At 51.8% G+C, this 22,307-nt stretch overlaps 6 protein-coding genes across 6 annotated transcripts, besides 1 other annotated feature; 2 read left to right on the forward strand and 4 right to left on the reverse strand.

The window, feature by feature from the left end:
* Positions 1–22,307: part of a sequence feature (contig 1.32 1..435990(1)) that runs on past both edges of the window.
* On the reverse strand, positions 537–5,603 carry ANIA_02011 (aminophospholipid-translocating P4-type ATPase DNF3; the record flags this gene model as incomplete). Its single annotated transcript, XM_654523.1, has 1 exon — positions 537–5,603. The coding sequence occupies one exon, from the start codon at positions 5,601–5,603 to the stop codon at positions 537–539; it is 5,067 nt and encodes a 1,688-aa protein (XP_659615.1).
* rfeF lies at positions 8,157–10,984 on the reverse strand. Its single transcript, XM_050612940.1, has 5 exons — positions 10,938–10,984; positions 10,636–10,761; positions 10,463–10,528; positions 8,924–9,804; positions 8,157–8,867 (listed from the first exon to the last, which is right to left on the reverse strand). Exons 1-5 carry the CDS (start codon positions 10,941–10,943, stop codon positions 8,372–8,374), a joined length of 1,575 nt encoding a protein of 524 aa, XP_050468791.1. The 5' UTR covers positions 10,944–10,984; the 3' UTR covers positions 8,157–8,371.
* Positions 11,922–13,176, forward strand: ANIA_02013 (uncharacterized protein; the record flags this gene model as incomplete). Its single annotated transcript, XM_654525.2, has 1 exon — positions 11,922–13,176. The coding sequence occupies one exon, from the start codon at positions 11,922–11,924 to the stop codon at positions 13,113–13,115; it is 1,194 nt and encodes a 397-aa protein (XP_659617.1). The 3' UTR covers positions 13,116–13,176.
* On the reverse strand, positions 13,244–15,533 carry ANIA_02014 (signal recognition particle subunit SRP72). The gene is made up of 4 exons (XM_654526.2): positions 15,087–15,533; positions 14,755–15,028; positions 14,557–14,701; positions 13,244–14,507 (listed from the first exon to the last, which is right to left on the reverse strand). Exons 1-4 carry the CDS (start codon positions 15,405–15,407, stop codon positions 13,298–13,300), a joined length of 1,950 nt encoding a protein of 649 aa, XP_659618.2. The 5' UTR covers positions 15,408–15,533; the 3' UTR covers positions 13,244–13,297.
* On the forward strand, positions 17,047–19,169 carry ANIA_02015 (glycosyltransferase family 31 protein). The gene has a single exon (XM_654527.2). The coding sequence runs from the start codon at positions 17,228–17,230 to the stop codon at positions 18,737–18,739; it is 1,512 nt and encodes a 503-aa protein (XP_659619.1). The 5' UTR covers positions 17,047–17,227; the 3' UTR covers positions 18,740–19,169.
* On the reverse strand, positions 19,599–21,816 carry ANIA_02016 (protein amyR; the record flags this gene model as incomplete). Its single annotated transcript, XM_654528.2, has 3 exons — positions 20,720–21,816; positions 20,195–20,669; positions 19,599–20,141 (listed from the first exon to the last, which is right to left on the reverse strand). Exons 1-3 carry the CDS (start codon positions 21,688–21,690, stop codon positions 19,599–19,601), a joined length of 1,989 nt encoding a protein of 662 aa, XP_659620.1. The 5' UTR covers positions 21,691–21,816.

Here is a 22,307-nt window from a genome sequence, read left to right on the forward strand (position 1 = left end):
CTACGACTACCTCTACAGCTTCCTCCACCACTCTCTATAAGCACTATTTTAATAAGCAGAACCAGTTCAAGCTACTTTTCCTGCCTCTACTTTTGAGTACCTACCCACAGGCTACGGGAATCTTGCAGATTCACGACTGAAAACCTCGTGTCGTCATGTATAGCATTCACTAAAAAGGAGGTACCTTCATAAGATATATCCGCGACTTGAAACTTCCAATTCGAGGCAGCTTTAATTTGTCTACCCGACTCTCTAGACGCGTTCAGTATTATAATGCATTCATCATTCATTGTTCCCATCACGTCCTATAATACAATGACTACCTAGGCATCAAGCGGGTATAATGAGCTAAAACTAGCCGACACATGTCAACTAACTCAACAGGCCCAGACACAAATGCAACTACAAATCAACATGAATGAGCGACGACGGATGAACACCGGGGGTATAGGTTTAAACGCCATCCAATAGGAAAAAAATTGAATCAAAACAGAACAAGATACATCTAGTCAGAGGGCAAGGGAAGAGAGAGGAAATCACTTCAACTGCCCCTTCTTTAATGCCCCGAACCCCTTCGAGAACAGTTCATGAATCTCCATCGAGCGTCTTGGCGCAGAAGACTCAGCGCCAACACCAGTACCAGCAATCTGATCTTGACTGTCGCCAAGCGCAGAAGCAGACGCAGACGCAGACTCACTTGCAGACTCGACATAAACACCAACGCCGCGCGAAGAATCGTTCTTAGCCGCATCGCTCATAACTCTCGGCCTAGCCAGGAGCTCAGCAACCTGTCTCTCGCGCGCCTCCATCTCCGCTTCCTCGCGGGCGATTTCGAAGCTTGATTTCTTCTTGCCATGGTCCCATCCCTGCTGCAACTCTGACGCAGCGGCCTCTTCGAAGCGTTTCCTGATATCCAGATCCTTCTCATATTCCTGGAAGACGTCGACATCAGTCGGGAAAATATTCGCGCGGAGGGAGGCGACGATGATCTCGAAGATGATGACCGCGGTAACGGTTATAAGTAGTACAACCCAGAATGAGAGATCGTGACCAGAGTGGAGCAGGAAGTTGCCAGGGACATGGTAAATGCCGTCACCCGATTTGAAGTCGTATTGTCTTGAGAGAATCATGTTCCAGAGGAACCAGCCGCCAACAGAGATGATGAAGACCGCTAAGGAGAGGTATGTTTTATTGTGGACTTCGAGAACCTGTAGTTTTGTGTTGATGATGATCACGCAGGCGGAGAAGGTTAGAAGACCCGCGGAGAAGATATCGTTGATGTTGCCTGTGGTGAAGAGGACGTTGCCGAAAAGACTGTACATGACAAAGTAGACGAGCATGGCTTCGCACGTAGCTATGAATGTCCAGCCAAGGTAGAGGCGGATGTTGAAGCCCTCGCTGCGCTGGCCTTTGGTGTAGAGTTCCGGAACGGCGAGGAGGGTCGATGCAGAGAGATCCTTAGTGAAAATGCCTAAGAAGATGACGGCGAGCGAGGTAAAGAGGGTGTTGAACATGCTAAGACTCCAGGGCTCATACAGACTCGTACCGGTGTATCCGTTCCATCGCTGATACAAGGCTTGAGTAAGATAGAAGAGCATTTCCTTCCAGAACGTTCCGAGAGTATACTTGCAAGCTCGCATGTAGTTCCACCGGCCGTGAACCAAAAGCAATTTCAGCAAGAATCTGAACTGAGCAATCGAGTAGTCGGAAATACGTGCAGCCTGAAGACCTTCTTTACCCGTGATACCAATACCCACGTGAGCCTCTTGGATCATAGCGATGTCATTAGCGCCGTCGCCGATTGCCAGAGTCACCGAATCTTGCACCTGCCGGCGAATTGACTTGACCAGAAAAGCTTTCTGCTTCGGACTGGCACGGCAGCAAATCACCGAATCGACAAGAATGGCAAGTTTGAAGAAGGCGGCGCGAAGGGTCTCGTCCCCTTCAATCATTGAGAGCGTCTGCCCATCGACCACGACCACGGAGTGAGCAACTGTTTTGTTCAAGATGTCCTTTGTCAGATTCGAAATGGACTCTTCCACATTGCCCATTTCTTGATCCAGAATCACAAGGCTAGAGTAATCCTTGACCAGGCGGCATGAGTGACCAACATTGATCGCCGTCTCCCGTTTGTCGCCAGTAAGCATCCATAGCTTAATGTTCGCTCGGCGTAGCTTGTCAATTGTCTCTGGGACGCCCTTCTGGAGCTTATCTTCGATCGCTGTGGCACCGGTCAATTCGAGCTGTTGCTCAATTTGCTGGCCAACCTGTTCAATCCGTTCCTGCCGATTGACAAGACTAGTTGTAGCTTCTTGGTAAGCGCATCTCCACTCCGCATATGTGGCCTCGTCTAAGAATCGGTGGGCATATAGAAGCGTCCGCAATCCCTCAGTAGCAAAGTCATTTAAATGCTGGAAGCAGCGCTCGAAAACAGCAGCTTCGTCAACAACCAGCGCCTCCTCGACCAAATCCTCTTCATCGTCATGAACGGAACTTCCCGAATCAGAGAACGTGGTAGATTGCCGTCCTAACTGCGCGGAAGGCCTGGGGCTGTAATACTCGACGTCGCTATTCCTGTGCAGGAGTCCGCCATCCGTCTCCCGATCACGAAGCCAGACATCAATACTGTCTCTCAATGTGGATGCGCGCCTGCCAGAAACGCTAGAGCGACGATGCGACATACTTGGACGACTGAAACTGTTGCGTACGCCACTATCTTTACGGTTGTGGTGCTCGCTGTTTCGCCTGATGACCTCACTAGCCTCTGCAGCCTTTCGCTTGCTTGCGCGGCGCTCAATTTCATTGACTTTTTCCTGAGCAAGGGCGGCTCGCTTCAAGAGTTTCATTAAGACACTGTCGGCGCCTTTGCAGAACAGGCAAATCCGTCGGTCAGGCATCCGCACCACGACTGACATGCGCTTTCGAGCGCTAGAAAATTCGATCACATCTAAAATCTCGTAGACTTCATCAACAGGCTCCTGATCTTGTCCGTTAGGAAATGTTCTGACAGTCAGTGTATTCGGTTGCCGGTCATGGACGATATACCCTAGCTCTCGAGCAGCCGTGACCAAAGCGAGCTCGTCTGGCGAGGCCGCTTGGAAGGTTGTATTTCCAGACTCGTCCTCCTCCGGGAGACACGTATGGCAGAGAGCCATTGCCAGGATAAACATCTTGGCTTTGCGGGCAAAGACCGTATATGGCTTGCGCTGAATGTATTTAAGCATATCGGTCGTGCGAGTGTTCGGCACAGATGGCCCTTCCTTGCGAGCCCCATCATGGGTTGACATGGACGGTCTAGCCAGAGATCGTTGAACCTCGGAGACATTAGATTGCCGGGCTACAGCCTTTTTGCCTTTGACACTTCGTTTCTTATGGATCAGCTTCTCCCGATCACCTTCCTGAGCAGCCTCGTCAAGCAGATCAAAGTCATGAAACCATGCGGTCCCAGCGACGCTCATCTTACGGAAACGCATGCTATTGTTTGTCAATGTTCCAGTTTTGTCTGAGAAGATATAGCTGACTTGGCCAAGTTCCTCATTGATCGTCGAAGTCCGGGCTTCAAGCGGTGTGTCAGACTCGGGATCATACATGTCGATATCGGCGTTGAGCATGAGCATTTGAGCCACCTTGACAATTTCCATACTCACATAGAGCGAAATCGGAATCATCGTATTGAACATGATGAGAAAAGAGGTGAAAACAGGCCCATAGCTCACGTTGGCGTCCTCGAGGTACCAGGCATGGCTTTCCACGTCATGTGACCAGTACTTGTAGGCAATGGTACAGGCACCAGCCAGCATTACCACCAAAAGCACAATGAGCATGACGACTCGGTTAACCTTGCCTTGGAGAGAGGGCATCTTGATGCGAGGGTTTTTGTTTGCATTCATGCGGATCTTGCATTCCTCGCCCGTGTAAATGACCATGCCCACTGCCCGTTCAGTGTTGCGAAGGATACTACCGCGGTAGAGAATTTCATTGTTTGTCAGCGGCGTCTTCTCTCCAGCAGCTACCGTCACGTTTCCATCGAATTTGTAGAGATCAAGGTTAGGATCTTCTACAGCAAAGTGTATTGAACTGCTGCAAATACCTCCCACCGTTCCGCATACCTTTGCCACAGAGTGGCACGGCTGCTTGGTTTTAAGATTGGTCTCCCCATCCAAAGCCATGGTCTCCACGTAGGCCGTACAGTTCGGCCCATCCGCGTGAAGCAAGACCATATCTGCAGGTACAGGCTGATCACGCTCCAGCCGAATCACATCGCCAACCTTAATTTCGTTCCACTTAACCATATCCCAGTCCTGCGACTCACTCGAGGTGGATCCGCTGTCACCAGTGACAGAACGGGATAGCACGTTTGCGCCGGGTCGAAGCACGTAGGCGAAGCGGTTATTTTCTTCCTTGTCCAGTCGATACCGCCGCCAATCATCGAACCCTTCTTTGCCCATGGAGATTCCGACAAAAATCAAAAGAGGTACAATAGTAGTGAATTTACCTGTCGTACTCAAACCAGGGATCATTTGCAGGATTGCAACAACCAGGAAATAAAAGTTTGCTAGTTTAGTAAATTGCGCGAAGAACTGGCGGGGAAAAAAGCTCCATAAACTGTAGCGACTCGAACGAATCCAGTTTTCGACATATGGCTTTCCTGTCCGCTCATCGATCAGGTTTTCTGTCCGCGTCGGGTCAAGATCAATATGACGGCCATCTTTGCTCGGCGGAATCGTCTTGATCCGGAGAATGGTTTTGCGGATCGTCTCGAGGAAATTCTCAGCACGAAGTTGCAGAGCGGTAATGGCCGCTTTCCTTTTGAGCCATCGATCATAAGATAAACTCGGAGACAAATTCCTCCCTTCCTTGAGATCTGTTTGCTCGGAGGAATACACACTGAGCCCATTCTCCGTACAAGCCGAAGCAGACGTTGACTTTTGCGCAACGTTTACCTCCAACTTCTCATTTTCACTGAATTTTGTCTCCGACGTCCCGGGTGCCGGCGCCGCGGAAACTTCTTGCTCTGCAACCTCCGATTCGGTCTTCGCAATATCCCCTAGCTCAACAGGTGACGGAGGAGCCGATTGCGACTCGATATTCTTCGCAAAGATTGTTCGACGTAACGAGTATCCGCGGTTTCGGGATCGAGAGCGGCCAACGGTATCTGGACTCTGCGGGGACGTAGGAGAGAGCGCTGAGCGCGGTGAAAGAGTCGAATTCGGCGCACGGTTGGCATCAGGAGAGGTAGCAGACGAAAGGCTTTGGGTATTCGCGATACTCGTATTTATCGAGAGTCCTCTAGACGACGGTCGCCGGTCCTGCTCCCATGAAGCCTGTGTATTTCCTTCCGCAATTGGACGCTCCAAATCAGCTGAAAAACGGACATGTTGTTGCGATAACCTCCTTCCTGAATCTGAAAGTGTTCGAGAGGGAGAAAGCGAGGTCCGTCCTGGGGCGGCTATACGCAGTGAATGACTTCTCGAAGGCTGGGGTGGGCGCCGAGGAATCTGTGACGTCGTATCGGAGGGACTCGACGGCTGGTCTAGAGAGATTCGCGGTTGTTGGGGACTCCGATTCTGGGTCGAATCTGGCACTCTGTTCGGTTGTGACATGGCAATGTCACTTGCTCCCTGTACCGAAAAGTGAAAAATATGACCCTCCTTTCCCTACTATCCTTCAAATTGAATCCTTTTTCGACTCCAGCCTGGTGTAATAATCAAGTGGTCGGTCGTACAAGACGGTGATCGGCGGGGCGTTATGACGTTAGGCAGGCAACCGAACTCATCTTTCAGAGCGAAAGAGGGGATGCTCTGTGACGTGCAATAGAGAAGAGAAGGTGTATGTACAGAAAATATACAAGACCGTGCGAGGGGACGAAAAGCAAAGAGCGAGAAGAAACTGGGTCTCCGCAGGAAGCACGTTTGCGGTCGGTCAGGCACAGAACAAAAAAGTCCGGAAACAGCAACGTTGATCGACCTCTGTCCCCGTGGACGATATGGAAGAAATCTCAGCAGCAACGATCGTATATACGACAATAAAAAGAGAGAAAATTTACAGGAGAACAGAAGAGGATGAAAAGACGAGGAAGAAGGATAGGCCAAAGTTGAATAGGGATTGTTGAAACACGACTGAGGCAGGGCCGGGCTGGGGGCAACGTAACCCCAGTCGGGGCTGGATCTTGGAAGTTGGAAGTTGGATTTGGACCAGATGGCGCAACGCCGCCAATCCTCTTTGGATGGCGAGGTGGAGGCCTCCTGCGTGCCTAGGTACATACATCAACGGTTCTGACAGGGCAGAACGGACGCCATTTTGCTTTAGCTATACTTAAAGCACAGCCCTACAGCACTAGTATCACTATCTACTCCGTACGCAGTAGTAGATCCCCAGGAAAATACAGACTGCGGATAAAAATCCGTCCAAGACAGTTTTGCGGTATGAGAGACAGACTTCGCCCGAGACCGTCGCAACTCGCAAGGCTGCTATAATTAAGCAGTATTCGAGTGGTCCACCGGGCCAGACGTCTGCACAGCCTCCAGGGTCTCGCCCGCATGCTACCAAATCATTATTCGTCCACCAACCCTCGCTCTTGCTACGCGTCAGCTGTTCGCTGCCACCTCAATTCGATGGTGACTAGAGTTTCCGATCCGTCGAATCTTGAAATCCGTGGAAGGAAGCTAGAAGTCCGTGAGCCCCAAGTGAGTTCGCGCTCGTAAGTGGCAAGCGGAGCACAACCGCTTGGCGTCGGAGAAACTTCCGCTCAGGTAAGGATTGCCACCGGTGTTTTTCCGTTTATCTCTTCGGTCTTGGACGACGAAGATTGCCGTCCATATACTTGTTTGTTGGTTGGTGTAGACGGGACATATTGGATGAACAAAGTGAGGATATATTCCATGAGACGGCTTTCGTTTCATCTCTTGAATTTCCAAGACCGGGAGACGATTGCGATGCTGTCAACATGGTCACCGACGTGCGCCTTCTAACGTATCAGCGATATCGAACGTTCGTTTCGTTTACGAGGTCATCGGGCTGGTCAGAACCACCATGAGTGGATTGGTCGCCCTCTAGCCGCGTCCTTTGCTTCCTTCATTTTCTAGTCTGGCCCTGACTCTTTCCATCTGTCTTCCTGGCTGGGGTACTGTTTCGACTTTGTCCGAGAGCTCAGGTAATACTTCTCGACCGTTGTCCAAAACACATCACATGCATCCAGCACACATATTCGATATATGCTCCAATTATCGAATGTGGAGGGCTCGAATCGACGATAGGGCGGAGAAGGCGACTGTGAACTATTGGCCGAGCTTGAACCACTATAGTATTTATTAGCCTTGCACTTATCCGGCATGATGATATACGGACATACTTCCTTCCCTTTTTACTCTGTACGCGTTAAAATCAAGCTCGATCGTAGTCACGGTTCCCTATTGCCATGTGTGTTCGTCCTCACTCTCCGACAGCTCCGGCACAAAGTCTTCTGATAGATCCTCTTTCTTCGTAAAACGACAATATCTTCACTCAGGTTGATTCGGAGAATGTACGTAATGAGTTCTGGAGGATATTGGTATGTGAAGTTAGTACTGAACTCGATGTAGTAGACCAGCAACCACTGTGTATACCTGGTTTGACCGCATCACGATCAAGAGTAGGAACAACACGAAAAATGATATCTAAAGTTGTGAATGGAAGAGAAGGAGGCAGATTTAAAGTGAGAAAGACAACGCATGATAGAGAAAGGTTAGGAGGCAGGTTGAAGTGTGGAATCTCGTGCGGCGAGAATGGTATAACGCTGCCCTTCGCCTATTCGAGCTGCTGACACTTCCTAAAGTCAGCTAGACATGGCACTAATTGGGAATGAAAGGTATAAGCATTCAATGGATCAGCACCGTACTTTGATGAGTTATAATCTGGAATCACTCTTTGACGAGACTTGACAAGAGGTGAAACCACTTGCAGCAGGCTCTTACCCTATCCGACGTGATCTACCTGCCCAGCCCTGAACGCCCTCGAGCTTCTACACCATATCCGCGATTCACCTTCGGTGGCGAGGCAGTGGTTGAGGTATTATCAGTCTAGGTACCATCCTCACCAATCTTAGCATACGCATTATTTTTCGTACTTGTAGCCTATCGTACGCCATGCCTCCTTGCCTAAAGTTGTACGAGAGCTTCGATCTAAAAGTCATCATAGCATTCTCATTGAAGGGTCATGATTAGCAACGCGATAGTTATTGCGTCCGAGACATACTTCCGTATCCCTTGCCTCCTTTTTGCGATTTACCAGGTACAGAACGGGCATAAAATGGACACAAAAACACGCAAAAGTCATCATAAAGGATACAGCAGGCCATTAAACTGCTCTTTCGAGTATTCTCTTCCTACACCACTTAATACCTCGGCTGCTGTCCGTACGGAGGCTGTTGACCGGGATAACCAGGCTGAGATCCGGGCCGTTGTCCATATTGTTGCTGGCCATAGCTCCCAGACGCTTGGCTGCTCGGTGGGTAAGGAGCAGAGCCATACCCCTGTTGTTGTCCGGAGCTGTAAGGCGCGGGTGAGCCATATCCCGGGCCCGGTTGGCTATAGCCGCCGTACTGGCCTTGGGGAGGTGGCTGTGCATAGCCTCCAGGCGCTTGGCTGTGCGGGGGGTAAGCAGGGCTGTACGGCTGTTGCTGGCCGGGATTGTATGGTGCGGATGAGCCGTATCCCGGTCCTGACTGACCATAGCCGCCGTACTGGCCAGGAGGAGGCCCAGGAGGAGCACCAGATGGGCCACTACCCCTCTCGTCCTTGGTATCGTACGAGGAATCGATAGAGCCGAGCATGAGTTTCGCGCACCACAGCTCACGAGTCAGATGCACAGGTGGGTTAGCACGGGACATCCTATAACCGTCTATCAATACTCATTCTCTCAATGAGAATATAACGGGAGCACTCACTCATCCTGTTCTACTTCAAAGTTGGAGGTGCAGTCGATCAGGCCACCAATGCTAGGGTCGTTGTCGAGACTGCCGAGGAAGTCCCGAGCCTTGGTGTCGTTTCCGACTTGCGAGAACTGGAAGGCAACCGCACCACGTCCAAATGGGGATCTCGAAACCTCATCAACAGCGTAGCGAATTCCCTGAGCGACGGAGTCCAGAGGTTCTCCAGCGGGCTGACCATCGGTGATAGTGATGACGAGAACCGGCTTTTGCAGGCGGCCTGCTCTGGCTGGACCCACTATCATGGGATCAAGTACCTTGGATCTCAGAGCGGAACCTAGAGGCGTCATGCCGGAGAATCGGATGTTGGAAATAATCTGTTCCACATCCTGGGCGCTGCGAATGTTGTTTTGCATGAAGTCGTTGTTCATGAAGCGAAGACTGATGCCATCCTCATCAAAGGTAGATGCAATAGTTGCAACGATACCAAGAATCTGCTTCAATTGCTCCTTCCGTACGCCCTTCTCCTCAAACTCAATTGAGCCGCTATCGTCAACGTAGAGGACAATGTCATAAAGTGAAAGTTTGATGACATCCATGGCTATCTCGGTAGGCAGGGCAAACTCATTCACAATCTTGTTGACCTTAGCGGGTCCATCTCGAGAGAGGCCTTGCACGAGTCTGTCCAATTTATCAGGAGGGTAAAAGTGCTGAAGGCTCTTCTCTTGGATCGTGGAGATCAGGAGTTGGCGATAGGCGTTAAGCTGCTGCTGGGTCGCAGGTCCAACAGCGCCGCCCGCGCCGCTGGGTGGACCGTACTGCCCTCCCGGGGCTTGAGCATGCGGCGGGCCAGGAGGACCGGGCGGGTAAGGAGCATTCTGAGGCGGATAACCGGAGGCCTAGATGATATGTGTTAGCTTACTCCGGATACCAGAAGACCAAAGAAGTCAACAATAAGAAGTAGACAAGCATAGCAAGCGCGAGGGCAAGGTATACATGAGGCTGAGGCGGGGGATAGTTCGGGCCGGGGCCGGGCGCTCCGTAGGGCTGAGGCGGCGGGGGCTGCGAGTAATTTTGAGGCGGCGCCGGAGAATAAGACTGAGGATGAGGGGTATGGGGCGAATATGGCGCAGGCGAGTATGTTTGAGGAGCCCCCGAGTACGCAGGCGATGGCGATGGCTTGTTCGGCGGGACTGGAGGATAAGCCTGGTATTGCTGCTGCTGCTGTTGCGGCTGCGGCGAGGGGCCCGGCGGGTATGGTGAGGGAGCTTGACCCGGACGTAGCTGAGGAGGCGGCCCGGCAGGAGGAGGGTAGCCTTGATTGGGGTACGGTCGAGACATGTTTTCGGATGGTAAAGGAGAGGAAGAGGACTGGAAAGGAAGAGAGATGGGATGACGAAAGTGTTAATGGGACCGAAGAGGGGCAGCTGCGGGTGCGACGGGAGCGGAGGACAAACACACGTAAATAATCAAAAGACAAGGAGAAGCGAGATCACAACACTCGGCAAAGAAAGATCAAAGAAAAAAAAATGGATCAAAGAAGGGAGAATGGCTTACCGATCCACCAGGATAAGCCTGATATTGCTGCGGCGGCTGCTGTTGTTGAGGTGCTTGCTGCGGTTGCTGAAGACGTAATCGTGTCATTAGCTAAGAGCTCGAACTACTGGAACGGCGCCAAAGAGGGGCATCAAGCGGCAGCTTGGCAAGGCATCAACATTCTTCTGACTTACATATCCACCAGCCTGAGAACCAGCGCCAGTAGGAGGACCGCCCGTGTAGCTGGTGGGTGGCGCTCCTCCATACACGCCTCCAGAGTTGGAAGCAGACATTTGAGCGTTAGCGATCTTTGATGCGAACTATCGACGATGCAAAAGTGCTGCAGTTAGCTGAAAGCTCTCTATTTGAAGTGTCTTATATCTTGTCTCGTTCACTCTGCGTAAGTACCACGTAGCGGGGTAGGCAGACAACGAGACGAGGGGCAACAGCAGGTATTATATGACAGGGATACGAGGAGGCGAGAAGGCAGACTTACTCCCATCTTGAATTGACAGTGGCTGAGATGAATTAACGATGGAAAAGGAAGGAACAGATGGAAAGGAGGCGAAAAGGCAAAAGGATAATAAATACGGGGAGGAATAGTAGTGAGTCTAGTGACGGACGTGGTGATGCGGTCGAAGGCTGAGCAGCGGATCCAGGTCCAAGCAATTCCAGGCAGGAACCGCTCCACCCATACCGTACCTGGGTAGGTCGTGAGGTACGAGCACTCAACACTGCCTCAGCTGGGCACGCTCTCCAAGCTACGCCGTTGAAGCTAACGAGAAATCAGCCACATTGGTGCCACTCTTAAGGCTGAATCGCGTGGTATCATGACATCAAGGACAGATGGTCATGCGGCATGGTCCAAATAAGCACAGCCAGTATATAGCTCTAGCCAACAATGATCACCTCGTATGTATTATTACACCGTCAATACCATCATTACTACATTAGTTTATGCCGTCCTTGATGTTGGGGTTGCTGCAGCTGGTGACATAAGCGCATCCGATGCGTAGATCTATAGACCGCAGAAGCAAATAAAAAAAAAAAAAGAAAAAATGTCTCCGGCAGATGCCCAAAGGTTCCAAGTCAGTAGGTGGCATCTGATGTCATGGCTGGAAATAATCCCCGAATATAAGAGTCTGTAGAGATGATTTATGTCAGAAGTCAAAATAGTACCTTGGACTTGACACGCTTTACGCCGCATCTTTATAGGACTTGCTATCCCTTGCTTGCCCTGACTACGACCGCCTCTGCTCCTGCCCTCTGGCTTCTCCAGTTTTGTCATCCACAGTCAGCTGCGCAAGCTGAATTTTTGCTAGTGCTCAGCAGTGCTTAGCAGTGCTCAGAAGTGTTCGCTGGAGCTCAAATTATCCTGGTTACGTACCAGTTCCAGTCTCACCACTAGACTCCACGTACATACCTATATACGCATCAGATATCTAGACCATCAGACTGGAGAGAACCAGCAACTAACAAGATGGCCTCTCATTCTCAGCCTACCTGCCTCAACGTGGGCATCCTAGCAGCAGGCCCGCACCCCGTCCAAACTATATACCTGCCAGCACTGAACGCGCTCTCTAATCTTTATACAATATCTGCATTCTATATGCCGAGCTCCACTGCGCAATCCGACAAAGAACGGGCGGTCACACCGAACGCCATCCTTACCGACCCCAGTATATCGCTTATTCTGAATTTTATGCCGAACGAGTACCACGAACTCTACACAATCGCCGCCCTCCAAGCCGGCAAGCACGTTATGGTTGAGACCCCCGTGAGCTTGAGCATCCCATCCGCAAAGCGGATCCTTGATGCAGAGAAAGATGCGCCGAACGGGGCGCGCGTCTTTGTAGCCTGTGCAAGGCGGTACGCGCCTTGCTTTGAAAGTGTGTTCAAGAAAGAGGTGGCGGAGCTAGAGAGGATCCATTATGCGCGGTTGAGGATGATCGCCGGGCCGCATGTTGCGCATACGGCGACGAGTCTAAGGGTTGTTTCGAGTGATGAGCCCGAGCTCGGGAACGGTTCTAAGGAGGGGGTCCAGGGGGAGAAGGAGAAGGAGGAGGAGGACGAAGATCGAGCAGCGCGCCTCCACGACCTGATGGAGGAGGTCTTTGGTAAAGAAGAACAACCAAATCACGAGCGCATCGCCCTCAGTCGCTTTCTTGCCTCGCTGGGCTGCCACGACCTCGGTTTGATGCGAGACACACTCGGCTATCCAGATGCGATCTCAAATATCTCGGTGAATGAGCCATTCTACTCAGCGCTGTTCCACTACAATGGCAGCGTTGCCGGTGCCCGGTACGGCCGACATCCGTTTACGCTCATGTACGAAACCGGGACGGATTGCGTACCGCGATGTGATGCGCAGCTGGCGGTGTATGGACATAACAAAACTGTCACTATTCATTATGACCTGCCGTATGCGCGGGCACAGCCGGTTCGCGTTGTTGTTGAGAGGGCAGATGAGCGCGGTGGGTTGATGCAGACAGAGACGGTGAGTACCTGGGAGGAGGCTTACCAGGAAGAATTGAAGGCGCTGTATGCATACCTCGTTGAGGGGAAGCCGGCAAAGACAACTGCGAGAGATTCGTTGCAAGACATCAAGCTGTTTCAGACAATATTCGACCAGTACAATAAGCAATGTGGGACGATCCGCACTCCGCTTGGTTAGATTAGGTCTTGCTTGAAGTTCGAAGTGTTAGTTGGGTAATATTCAGTTCAGTCGCTCTTAGACAAAGTCTATGCGCTAGATTATTGTACACGGTTATAGTAGAGCTGATGCCGTGCCGCGGCAAGAAGTATGTGCTAGATGCACCTGGCTCATCTATTGGACTAGCTAGAATATACCACCATCTACCGCTTCCCCTTCTTCTTCTTCTTTTGACTAGAGCCCCCGGTTTGGGGCTTTTGCTGCTGCTGCTGCCCAGAGAGCGTAGTCTCTTCAGATTTCTCACTGACCACCCCTCCTTGCGTACGCTCTGCAGCCCGCTGCTTACCTTTCCTCCCTCTAGGTCGGTAGGTTGACCGGTCACGTAGCGGCAGCCAACGTTCCGGGTCGGCTGTCTTGCTCGGATCATAATCTTTGGGGAGTCGGGACTTTCGAACTCGCTTCGCGACACGGTCCTTAGTGGGAGCAGGCCGCTTCCTCGCTCCCGCGATCGCTGCGGCAGCAGCGGCAGTGGTAGAGGATGACGGGGCAACACCTGCAGTTTCGAGAGCGGCAACGTCAATATCTGAGATCAGGTCGTCAACGGATGGGAGATATTTTGCTTGCGCTTCGACTTGGGAGTAATCAATGGCTGCATGTGAGGCTACGTAGCCGGCAACAGCGAAGAGATCGTCTGGCGTCTTCTCATACAGAGATTTGAACAACTCCGCGGCCTGGGATGTATCCGATGCAAGTGAAGAGTGCAGAAGAGACGCTCCCGCTGCCCGGAGCAGTGACGTTGGCTGGGCAGCTTGGCCACTCCAGAACGTCGCAGCTTTGGCCAATTCGGCTTTGATCTGAGTCTTTCGGCCCTCACGTTTGTACAAGGCAATAAGTACACTGAGTAAACCGGGGTTGAAGCGGATCTCCTTGTCCTGCTCGGAAATGGACTCGTCGAGAAGCTGAAGGGTTCTCTCCAAGATCACGATGGCGGAAGTGGTATTGCCCTGGTTCACGTAGAGTTGTACGGCAGTGAGGACCAGCCCAATATCCTTTGGCCGTCTCTCCACTGCAGAAAGGATTGCCTTTAGTGCTGGTGTTCCTGTCTCACCCTTGGCCCGTGCTGCTACATTGTAAACTGACAACAGGTTTGTGCTAGCTTCTGTAGACGGAAACGGGGCTTGCGACAAAGCCTTGGAAGTGGATCGGATTATGCCGTCGTATTTGTGAACTAGAAGATCGACGGCGTGGAGGTTACCTGTCATGACATTGTACTGATAGTCAAACAACTTGTCGTTATCCGTTGAGTCGGGTACTTCGTGGAGCGCTTCGTACAGGGCATATGGGTTCGCCGTGGTCCCGCGAGCGATCGCGGCATTATTCTGACCAATTCGTTTTGTGGATAATTCGGAGATACTGTTGGCTGAATAAGCTATTGTTTAACCGCGATTTGGGATCGACATACTCTTTGATTGAGATCTCCTCCAGGATGGACTCGGCCTCTGCCGACTTGCCCTGACAAATCAGAACGTACAGCTGCTGCACAGCGATTGGAAGCAATTCAGCATCCCTGTCTTCAGGGGTAAGGTCTTCCGAGGTGCGGCAGAGTTCTGTAAAGACCGGTCAGCTGCGATCTCAATATCTGCGCTTGGCTAGCACAGACCTTTGGCACGCTTCAAGAGCAATCCGGCTTGGTCAAATTCGCCTTTCGCAATACTTAGACATGCCGCATTGTAGACCGTCTCAAACGCCTCCAGATCGTCTCTCGTAGGCCTTGTATGGCGAACAGACTCGGGGTGGCCTTTCCACTGCAGTTGTGCATCCGTCGCCCAGCTGTTGATTCGTAAATCGTTCTCCTCGTTCACCGTTGGCGCTGACTCCCGAGAAAGTCCTTGGTATATCTCCGCCGTACGACGAAACTTCTCGGCCCGATATGTCTAATCCGGAAAAATGATGGTTAACCGCACATCCACACAAAAGATTCGGAGAACATACAGCCTGGGCTTCCAGATGCCGTGCACCCCGGTCGCCGGCCAGGCTTGAAACAACATCAATGGCAGTCTCGGGGTGCCCGGTCTTATAGAGAGTATAACCGTATTCCAACGCCGCCTTCTTCTTCAGGATATCCCCGCCTTCCTCGAAAACACGTAGACAGTCTTCGTACCGATCGAGTTTCAACAAAGCAACCACCTTAACATGCTGGGCCTGAATATCGGACCTCGACTTTGCTAAGGCAGCATCGCACGAGCGGAGGACTTCTTCATGGTCGTCAATGGACGCTCTGGAGAGGAGCGAGCTTAAGGACTGCGTGGACATGGCGATTTCGTGCGTTTCGCGGTGTGGACGCAACTGGCCTAAGAGAGAGGAATGCTTGCCCGAGACGGGACACTATATCAGATATCTTCGAATTGTCGATGATCCCATGTAGTGTCTATGTCAAACTCGCTAGAACCAATATTCTCATGGAACTGTTAACACCACCGCACCTGGGCATCTGGCAAATGTGTACCGCTTCCCAATTTGGAGCCGGCGCAGTTGGTTGCTAGGCGCTGCCGTACTTTGCAGGTGACTTGATTACTAATAATGCATTTTAACCACTTGGTGCCTTAGGCTATAAGGCATCAATATAGATATTCCACCTGAAGATCTTCGGGAGACCATGGTAGTGGTTCCATCTTCTCCGTCTTCCCTCTTTATCATCCCGCTCCCAGCAATCTAATGGAGGAGGCGCTAGTTTACGGCGATTATTTTCTCATGGCACTTAAAAACTCGTTGCACTACTATGACAAAACTTGAAATGAAGCCAGTCGAACAAGAGGGGCAGATAGTTGCGGGATTAGCGGGATTACCAGATGGAGCCATGTGAGGCCGGGAGCAGCGAGCGAAACCATTTGATCTGCTCCGTACTTACTCTCCGTAGGTAAAACAGAGACTCCAATGTGCGGGGGAGCAGCACCACTTTTGTGCAGAGCAAGAATGCCCCGTATGTTGGAGACTGTACTCAGAGGACTCCAAAGACACTTCTCCACCGTGCTCCGTACACAGGGAGTAACCTGTTTGTGTCTCAGATCCGACTCTTGGGGGTACCCTCTTCGCCTTTCCGTCTCCATTAATAGAACCCAACGGAGATGGGATAGCCTTACGCAGATGAAACCCTGCGCTGGAGCATGTGACCTTTTGCCGCTTCGAGAGGATGGAATGATATGGAAAGATCGCCTATACCCTGTCGATATAATCCCTTCATTATGGCATCGGTACGGACCGGGCTGACACTAGATGGGGATTCCGTGCTGATTATTTGTTTGCATTTTTGAACACTTGCATCACAACCACTCAGACTGATTGCTACGACCAGGATCATATGTTAGCTAGCATACCAGTTCGGCAGCTCCAACCAACCGCCAAGGAATCGTGGGTCGCAGCCAGCCGCCTCCGACCAGGATCGCCTCATACGCGTCATCAACGCTGCAACTTGTCCGTGTTCGGGAGTGATTCTGTGGTTGGGGTTTGACTGCCATGAATCCAAGTCAAACCAAGTCTTACCAAATCTTTGATCATTTTCATCGCTCCAATAAGATCATACCTGCTGATGACTTCACCCCAGTTCGCGAGGCGGGCGTTGGCCAAGTAGCCGAACCCAGCCGCGATATAACGTAGAAAGATGGATCAGCACCAAGTGGAAGGTTGAATTCAGGATTAAGAATCTGACGCGCGGCTCCAGCCCATCTAGCGAGTCAAGCATTGCAGGCCAGGAAAAAAAGGAAGCATAAAGCAACAATAATACTACTCCCACTCCGTACGTCCAGTGGAGTGGATCGAGCCCCCCCGGCCCCTTTACGTACCCTCCCACCTGCATCTGGACTGGCCGGTGCTCCTCTTCCTTACACCTTTTTTATCTTTGACCCCATCCCGTCCCCCGAATTCTCTTCTATCCGTTCTATTTTCTCCCACTTCATACTCTCGCTTCAGTCTCTTATCTGGATATTGGTCTTTTCATAGGTTTAATATCTTCCGGTCGCTACCTTTTTGCCGCTCCACCTCGTCGCCGCCACGTCGAGCGCTCGCGATGCGTATGCGATAGTGTCGTATTCCCATCCGCCTTGAACCAGACGAGCCAATCTACGTTTTCCCATATCATGTCGACGAAAATGAACCTTCGAGATAGAAGCCCCATGAGTTCATCGTGGGTTTGGAAGAAAAAGCTGCCTCGCTTTCTCGCCGCCGCCTGTTTGATCGGCACACTCCTTTTCTTCATCGGTCCACGGATCAACCACCATAAATTGGAGGAGGATATAGTGCAGGCGGCTTCAGATACTGCCAAAACCGTTGCCGATATCACCGCACAGCCGCCTCCTGCAGAAAACATCACGGTTACTTCGAAGGTCGGGTGCGAGCCCGATCTCGATGTTCTAGAACGCCTTGGCGTTAAGAAGTTGTCTAAGTATGTGCGTCGGGAAGTGATCGCAGTGCAGGCGCCGATGAACCCGCCCTTAACGCAAGTTCTTGAGACTCCTTTGTTCGATAAGCATTCGATCGGCTGGAGGGCGCCCGAGAACGCGGAGCCATTGCAGAGCGACTGCTCGATTGCCACCCCGCTCACCTTACAAGTCCCGCGCCCTGTTGAACACATTGACGCCTCGCACTTCGATTTCGGTGTCGCCACTACGTTGGACAGGTTGAACGAGTCTCTAGATGCCTTTACTCACTGGGCCGGTAATACCGGAGTCCGCATCTTCGCACTGATTGAGCCAGATCGGCGGGTGCCCGAGGTCCTTGCCAAGGCTGAACGGCTCGGGATTCAACTGTTCGTGACAGAGAGCGGCGAGGAATACCAGACTCGGTATTTCTCGCTGGTTTCGCACTTGGCTCACAACCTGCGGGAGGAGACACGTTGGTCTTGCATCATTGATGATGACACATTTTTCCTCTCGATCTCCGCTCTAGTGGAGGCTTTTGAGCACTACGATCACACCCAGCAAATGTATGTCGGCGGAGTGTCGGAAAGCGTGGCGCAAATCGGATTATTTGGGCTCATGGGATTCGGAGGCGCTGGCGTTTTCCTATCTCGGCCTTTGATCGAGCAGCTCAGCAAACCCGAGGTTTTCGACGCTTGCCAGCAAATGGTGTACACGGGCGATCGCCGGATTTCCCTGTGCGTGTATCAGTACTCAGACGCATCTTTGACCATCGACCACCGACTGCGGCAACTGGATTTCCGCGGCGACGCCTCTGGGTTCTTCGAAGCGGCCAGGCCGCTACCCCTGTCTGTCCACCACTGGAAGAGCTGGTTCCACACCGATATGACCAAACTAAGCCAAGTCAGTGAAGTATGCGGCGACTCCTGTCTTCTGCGCAAATTCCGCTTTGCCGACGGCTGGACCCTGACCAACGGTTTTTCGATCATTAAGTACAGCAAAGAACTCAGCCTGGATGATCACTCAATGGAGTTGACCTGGGATGGAGACCACGGCGCCAACCGTGAAGCCTTCATGCATGAACTCGGGCCCTTGCGCGAGAAAGACGATGGAAAAGTCAGCTATCTAATGGCCGACTCAGTCACAGACGGCAACCAAGTTCGCCAATGGTACATCCGCCGTGATGAGTCCAACGGCGATGCAGTTTTCGAATTGACCTGGCGAAGGCAGTAGATCAAGTATATCTGGTCTCATTTCATTCCCATTTCTTTCACTATCGCATCACGCCATACCCTTTTTGCGAAGACATATCACCGTCTCGCATCGCATGCATTAATAAATACATTTATAGACTACTGCCTCACTGTCTCCGCACTGTCTTTGCATCCCCCAGAGGGCTAATGCCACCGCACCAGACTTAGATCATGACTTTTCTGTTCCATTTCCATGTTCCGATGATACCGCAGCTTTCTGTTCCGTCCGTGTTCTGTCTTGTCTATTTCGCTTCGTTGTACCTATATTCAGCTGAGCTGCTACTGTCCCGCTGCACAGAACGACCAAAACAGACGCTGGGTTTCGTCTTTGTTGTCTTCCATCACCTAACCTACCCCATCCTACCTCAGTTAATATTCAGGGAAAGACTATACTATGCTTCGATGAATTCAAGAAAATTAGTTGTGCAGTCCTTGTGAATTATGCGCACATGTATTCACCGAAGTACAAAGCAGAGCTATAGAAGTATAAAGTAAATTATATTGTTCGTTCCAATGAGTCTATAGGTGGTATGTCATATCGTGTCATGTCAGCTGAGTCTCGTACTTCCTGGCAATAGGTATGAGGGTGGAGAGATAGTGATAATAAGGATGATAGATACATGGAGGGAGTAAAGACGTTGGGAAGATACGCAGATGTGCAAAACACAGTCCAATATCTCCGACAGGTTGATAGATATATAAAAACCTAGAATCCTCGGTAGCGATATATATACCCTTTCTTTGTATGGGCGAATTAGGGAGGAGAGCAGAAGGGTGAGGAGGAGGAGGAGGAGGAGGAGGAGGAGGAGGTAGTGGTGGTGGTGGAGCCAGTCCAGAAGTCAAGTCAATAACCTCCCAGCTTGAAACGAGAGTTCTGCAGCCATACTAGTGGACGAATGCATTCGCGAGACCGAAAGGGGTACTGACGATGATCCAGACAATGAAGGCGGCTGATCACTAGTCTGGTTCTGGTCGTTCGTATCACCAGAAGTTATTTCCCATGCACACGAATTTGTTGTCCTGCTGCCTGTGCTAGAATCCATAGTATTGTCATCAGCCGCGGGCCATGGTCCAGAGATATCTAAAGTTTCAGAAGCAATTGAAGAAGAGCTAGCGGAATTGAGAAGCGGAGGATTAATCTGGTGGAAGTCACTGATAGAAAGCGGCGTCGGGGAATCAAAGCCGAGGGTGCCTTTGCAGCGCTCAAGGAGAGATGGGAAGAGGTACGACTGGGAGCCACGGATGCGGGAGAGGGTGGAAAGGATACCCCAGAGGAGCTCGCGGGGGTCGACGGTTGACTCGGCGAGGCTGTTTGCAGCTTTTGTGGAGAGAGAACGTGAGACGTCGGCGATAGATGTACCAAGATCGAAGAGCTTTTGTTCCTGCGTAATCGTCAGCCTTAATCGAAGTAAATTGCTAAAGTGGTGAAGACTACCATCCCAATCCCATGCGCGTCGACAGCCCCCTGCGATGCCTCCGCAATGACAGACATAACAGCCTTGCCCACCATTACAGGAAGATGGAACGGGAGGACCGTCTCATTCCGCGAGCCTGGCTGCGATGCACGCGTCATGGAGAGTTTCCACATCATGGCCTGAAGCCACTGCTGTGTGATGAGGATATCAACCTTTTGGATTTCCGAGACACCCTCGAGCGAGATCGGTTTGCTGAGAGTTGCCTGGATGGCTGATGTAGGCGGCATCTCGGAGGAGCCGTCTCGGTTATTTCCACCTCCGCTTACGCTTCCCCCTGCTGAGACCCAGTCGTAAAGGTTGACGCTGAGGCTCTCGAAGACGCCGATGAGGTTGATGAAGCCGTAGGCGAGAATCGGGTCGTCGGAGCACAGGACTTGCGGTTTGTGGATGGAGTTGCGGAGCATGACAGGTTTCGCTTGTTGGAGGGCATAGCCTCTGCAGCACTTGTCAGTTTATGGTCTATTCAGCTCTACGGAGGTAAATACCGTTCTGTGATGAAGAGCAGCCAGAAGACCCGTCGCTTCTGTTCTGCTTCTTCGGTGTTCAACTCGGCGTATGTTGATTCGCGGTGCAAGCCCAATGCGAAAACCATTGATGTCGCCTGGCAAAGATAGAACCATGCGTGGTCCTGGCGGTCTAGATTTCCGTATGAAGCAAATAGGAAGAATGAGGTTAGAAGACTCTCAACATTCATATCCTCAATTGGGTCGCAATCTTTCCTTGCGCGCACGGCTTCGGCGAGCAGTTCTTCACCGGACATTGATGAGTTCTCACCGGCCTGAAAATGCGAAGGATCCGCGACGGGCGTTGCTCCGTCGAGTTTCAGCTGGATATGTGTGGCGGCACATAGGGAGGCCAGAAAGGCGTACCGCTGGGGAGTTAGACGCTCTGGATGGTGGCAGTCCTGCTGGAGCTCTTCTCTTCGGACCACGGGCATGATAGGAAACATATATTTCAAGTAGACATTGACGTGCGCCAGAAGCACAGGTGCGGTCAGAATCCGCGGCGAACGAAACAGCACCGCAGTCGGAGAGTCCGATAGGGAGTTCAGAGAATCCGGCGAAGAGACGAGTTCTGGTGGAGGCAGCCGGCTGAATGAGTCAGGGTGTTCAGGCGGCAGATATTGCGGCTCTTCCATGAAGGGCGGAGACGTGGGCGAGCCGCCGACCGGGTAGCTCGTAGGCTCTGCATACCATTCCCTCTCTGCAGAGAATCGTGGAGGATCATACTGGAGAATCTGTCGGTCTCTGGCCACTAGTGGATGGATAGGCGCTAGAGGGTATAGAGTCCGAAATTTCGGCCCTTTGCGACGCAGCACATCGCTGTAGGAGCAGGAAAGGAGCAGGCGCTGGCACTTGTCGCACGGGAGCTCTCGTGAGCACTTGATTTTCCTCCGGCGACAGTTGTCACAGGCCTGCTTGAAAGGTTTGTGTTTCGGAGCGGCTGGTGAGGCCATGGTGCACGATGGCCGGGCCAAAGGCGAACGATATGAGCAGTGCCGGTAGATGAGAAGCTAGTCTTGAAGAGGCATGCGGGTCATGTCGGATTGCTCGTCAACAGTATAAAATCGCTATAGTCCTTGCAGACGTACGCATGGGTGAAAATCTGGGGAAAGCGAGCGGGGGAGGGAGAGGATAAAGAGAGACGGGCAGGAGTAATCGGATAGCAGTGACACTAACTCCACTATCCGCTTGCCCTCCGTATAGTACTCCGTAGTGGCCTGCAGCCGTAGTCAGGCTCAGCCCCGCGTTACACCATTGCTTCTCGGCTTCGTCTCTTAGCAACCCTTAACAGTTCATTTAAGGCTTCTTCGCGTTAGCTTTGCCGGTGGACTGCACTCCAGCCTGCCACCTTTTGCCCAGAGAAAAGAGCGAGGTGACGGCTACAGCCAGGCCCGAGAGCCGGCTGTCAGAAACCCCTGAATCCTGGATCCGGGATTGTTGCCCAGTATGACGTCTTGGCAGCATGCGCGATTTTCTAGAAACCTCCCCTGCATGAAGCCCATTTGCCTGTGTGATCCTTGGTCTAGCGGTCGTCCCCTGCGCTGGCCATTCGTCAGTGTCGAGTAAGACA

Source organism: Aspergillus nidulans, chromosome VII (assembly GCF_000011425.1).
Source record: "Aspergillus nidulans FGSC A4 chromosome VII".
NCBI lineage: Eukaryota > Fungi > Ascomycota > Eurotiomycetes > Eurotiales > Aspergillaceae > Aspergillus > Aspergillus nidulans.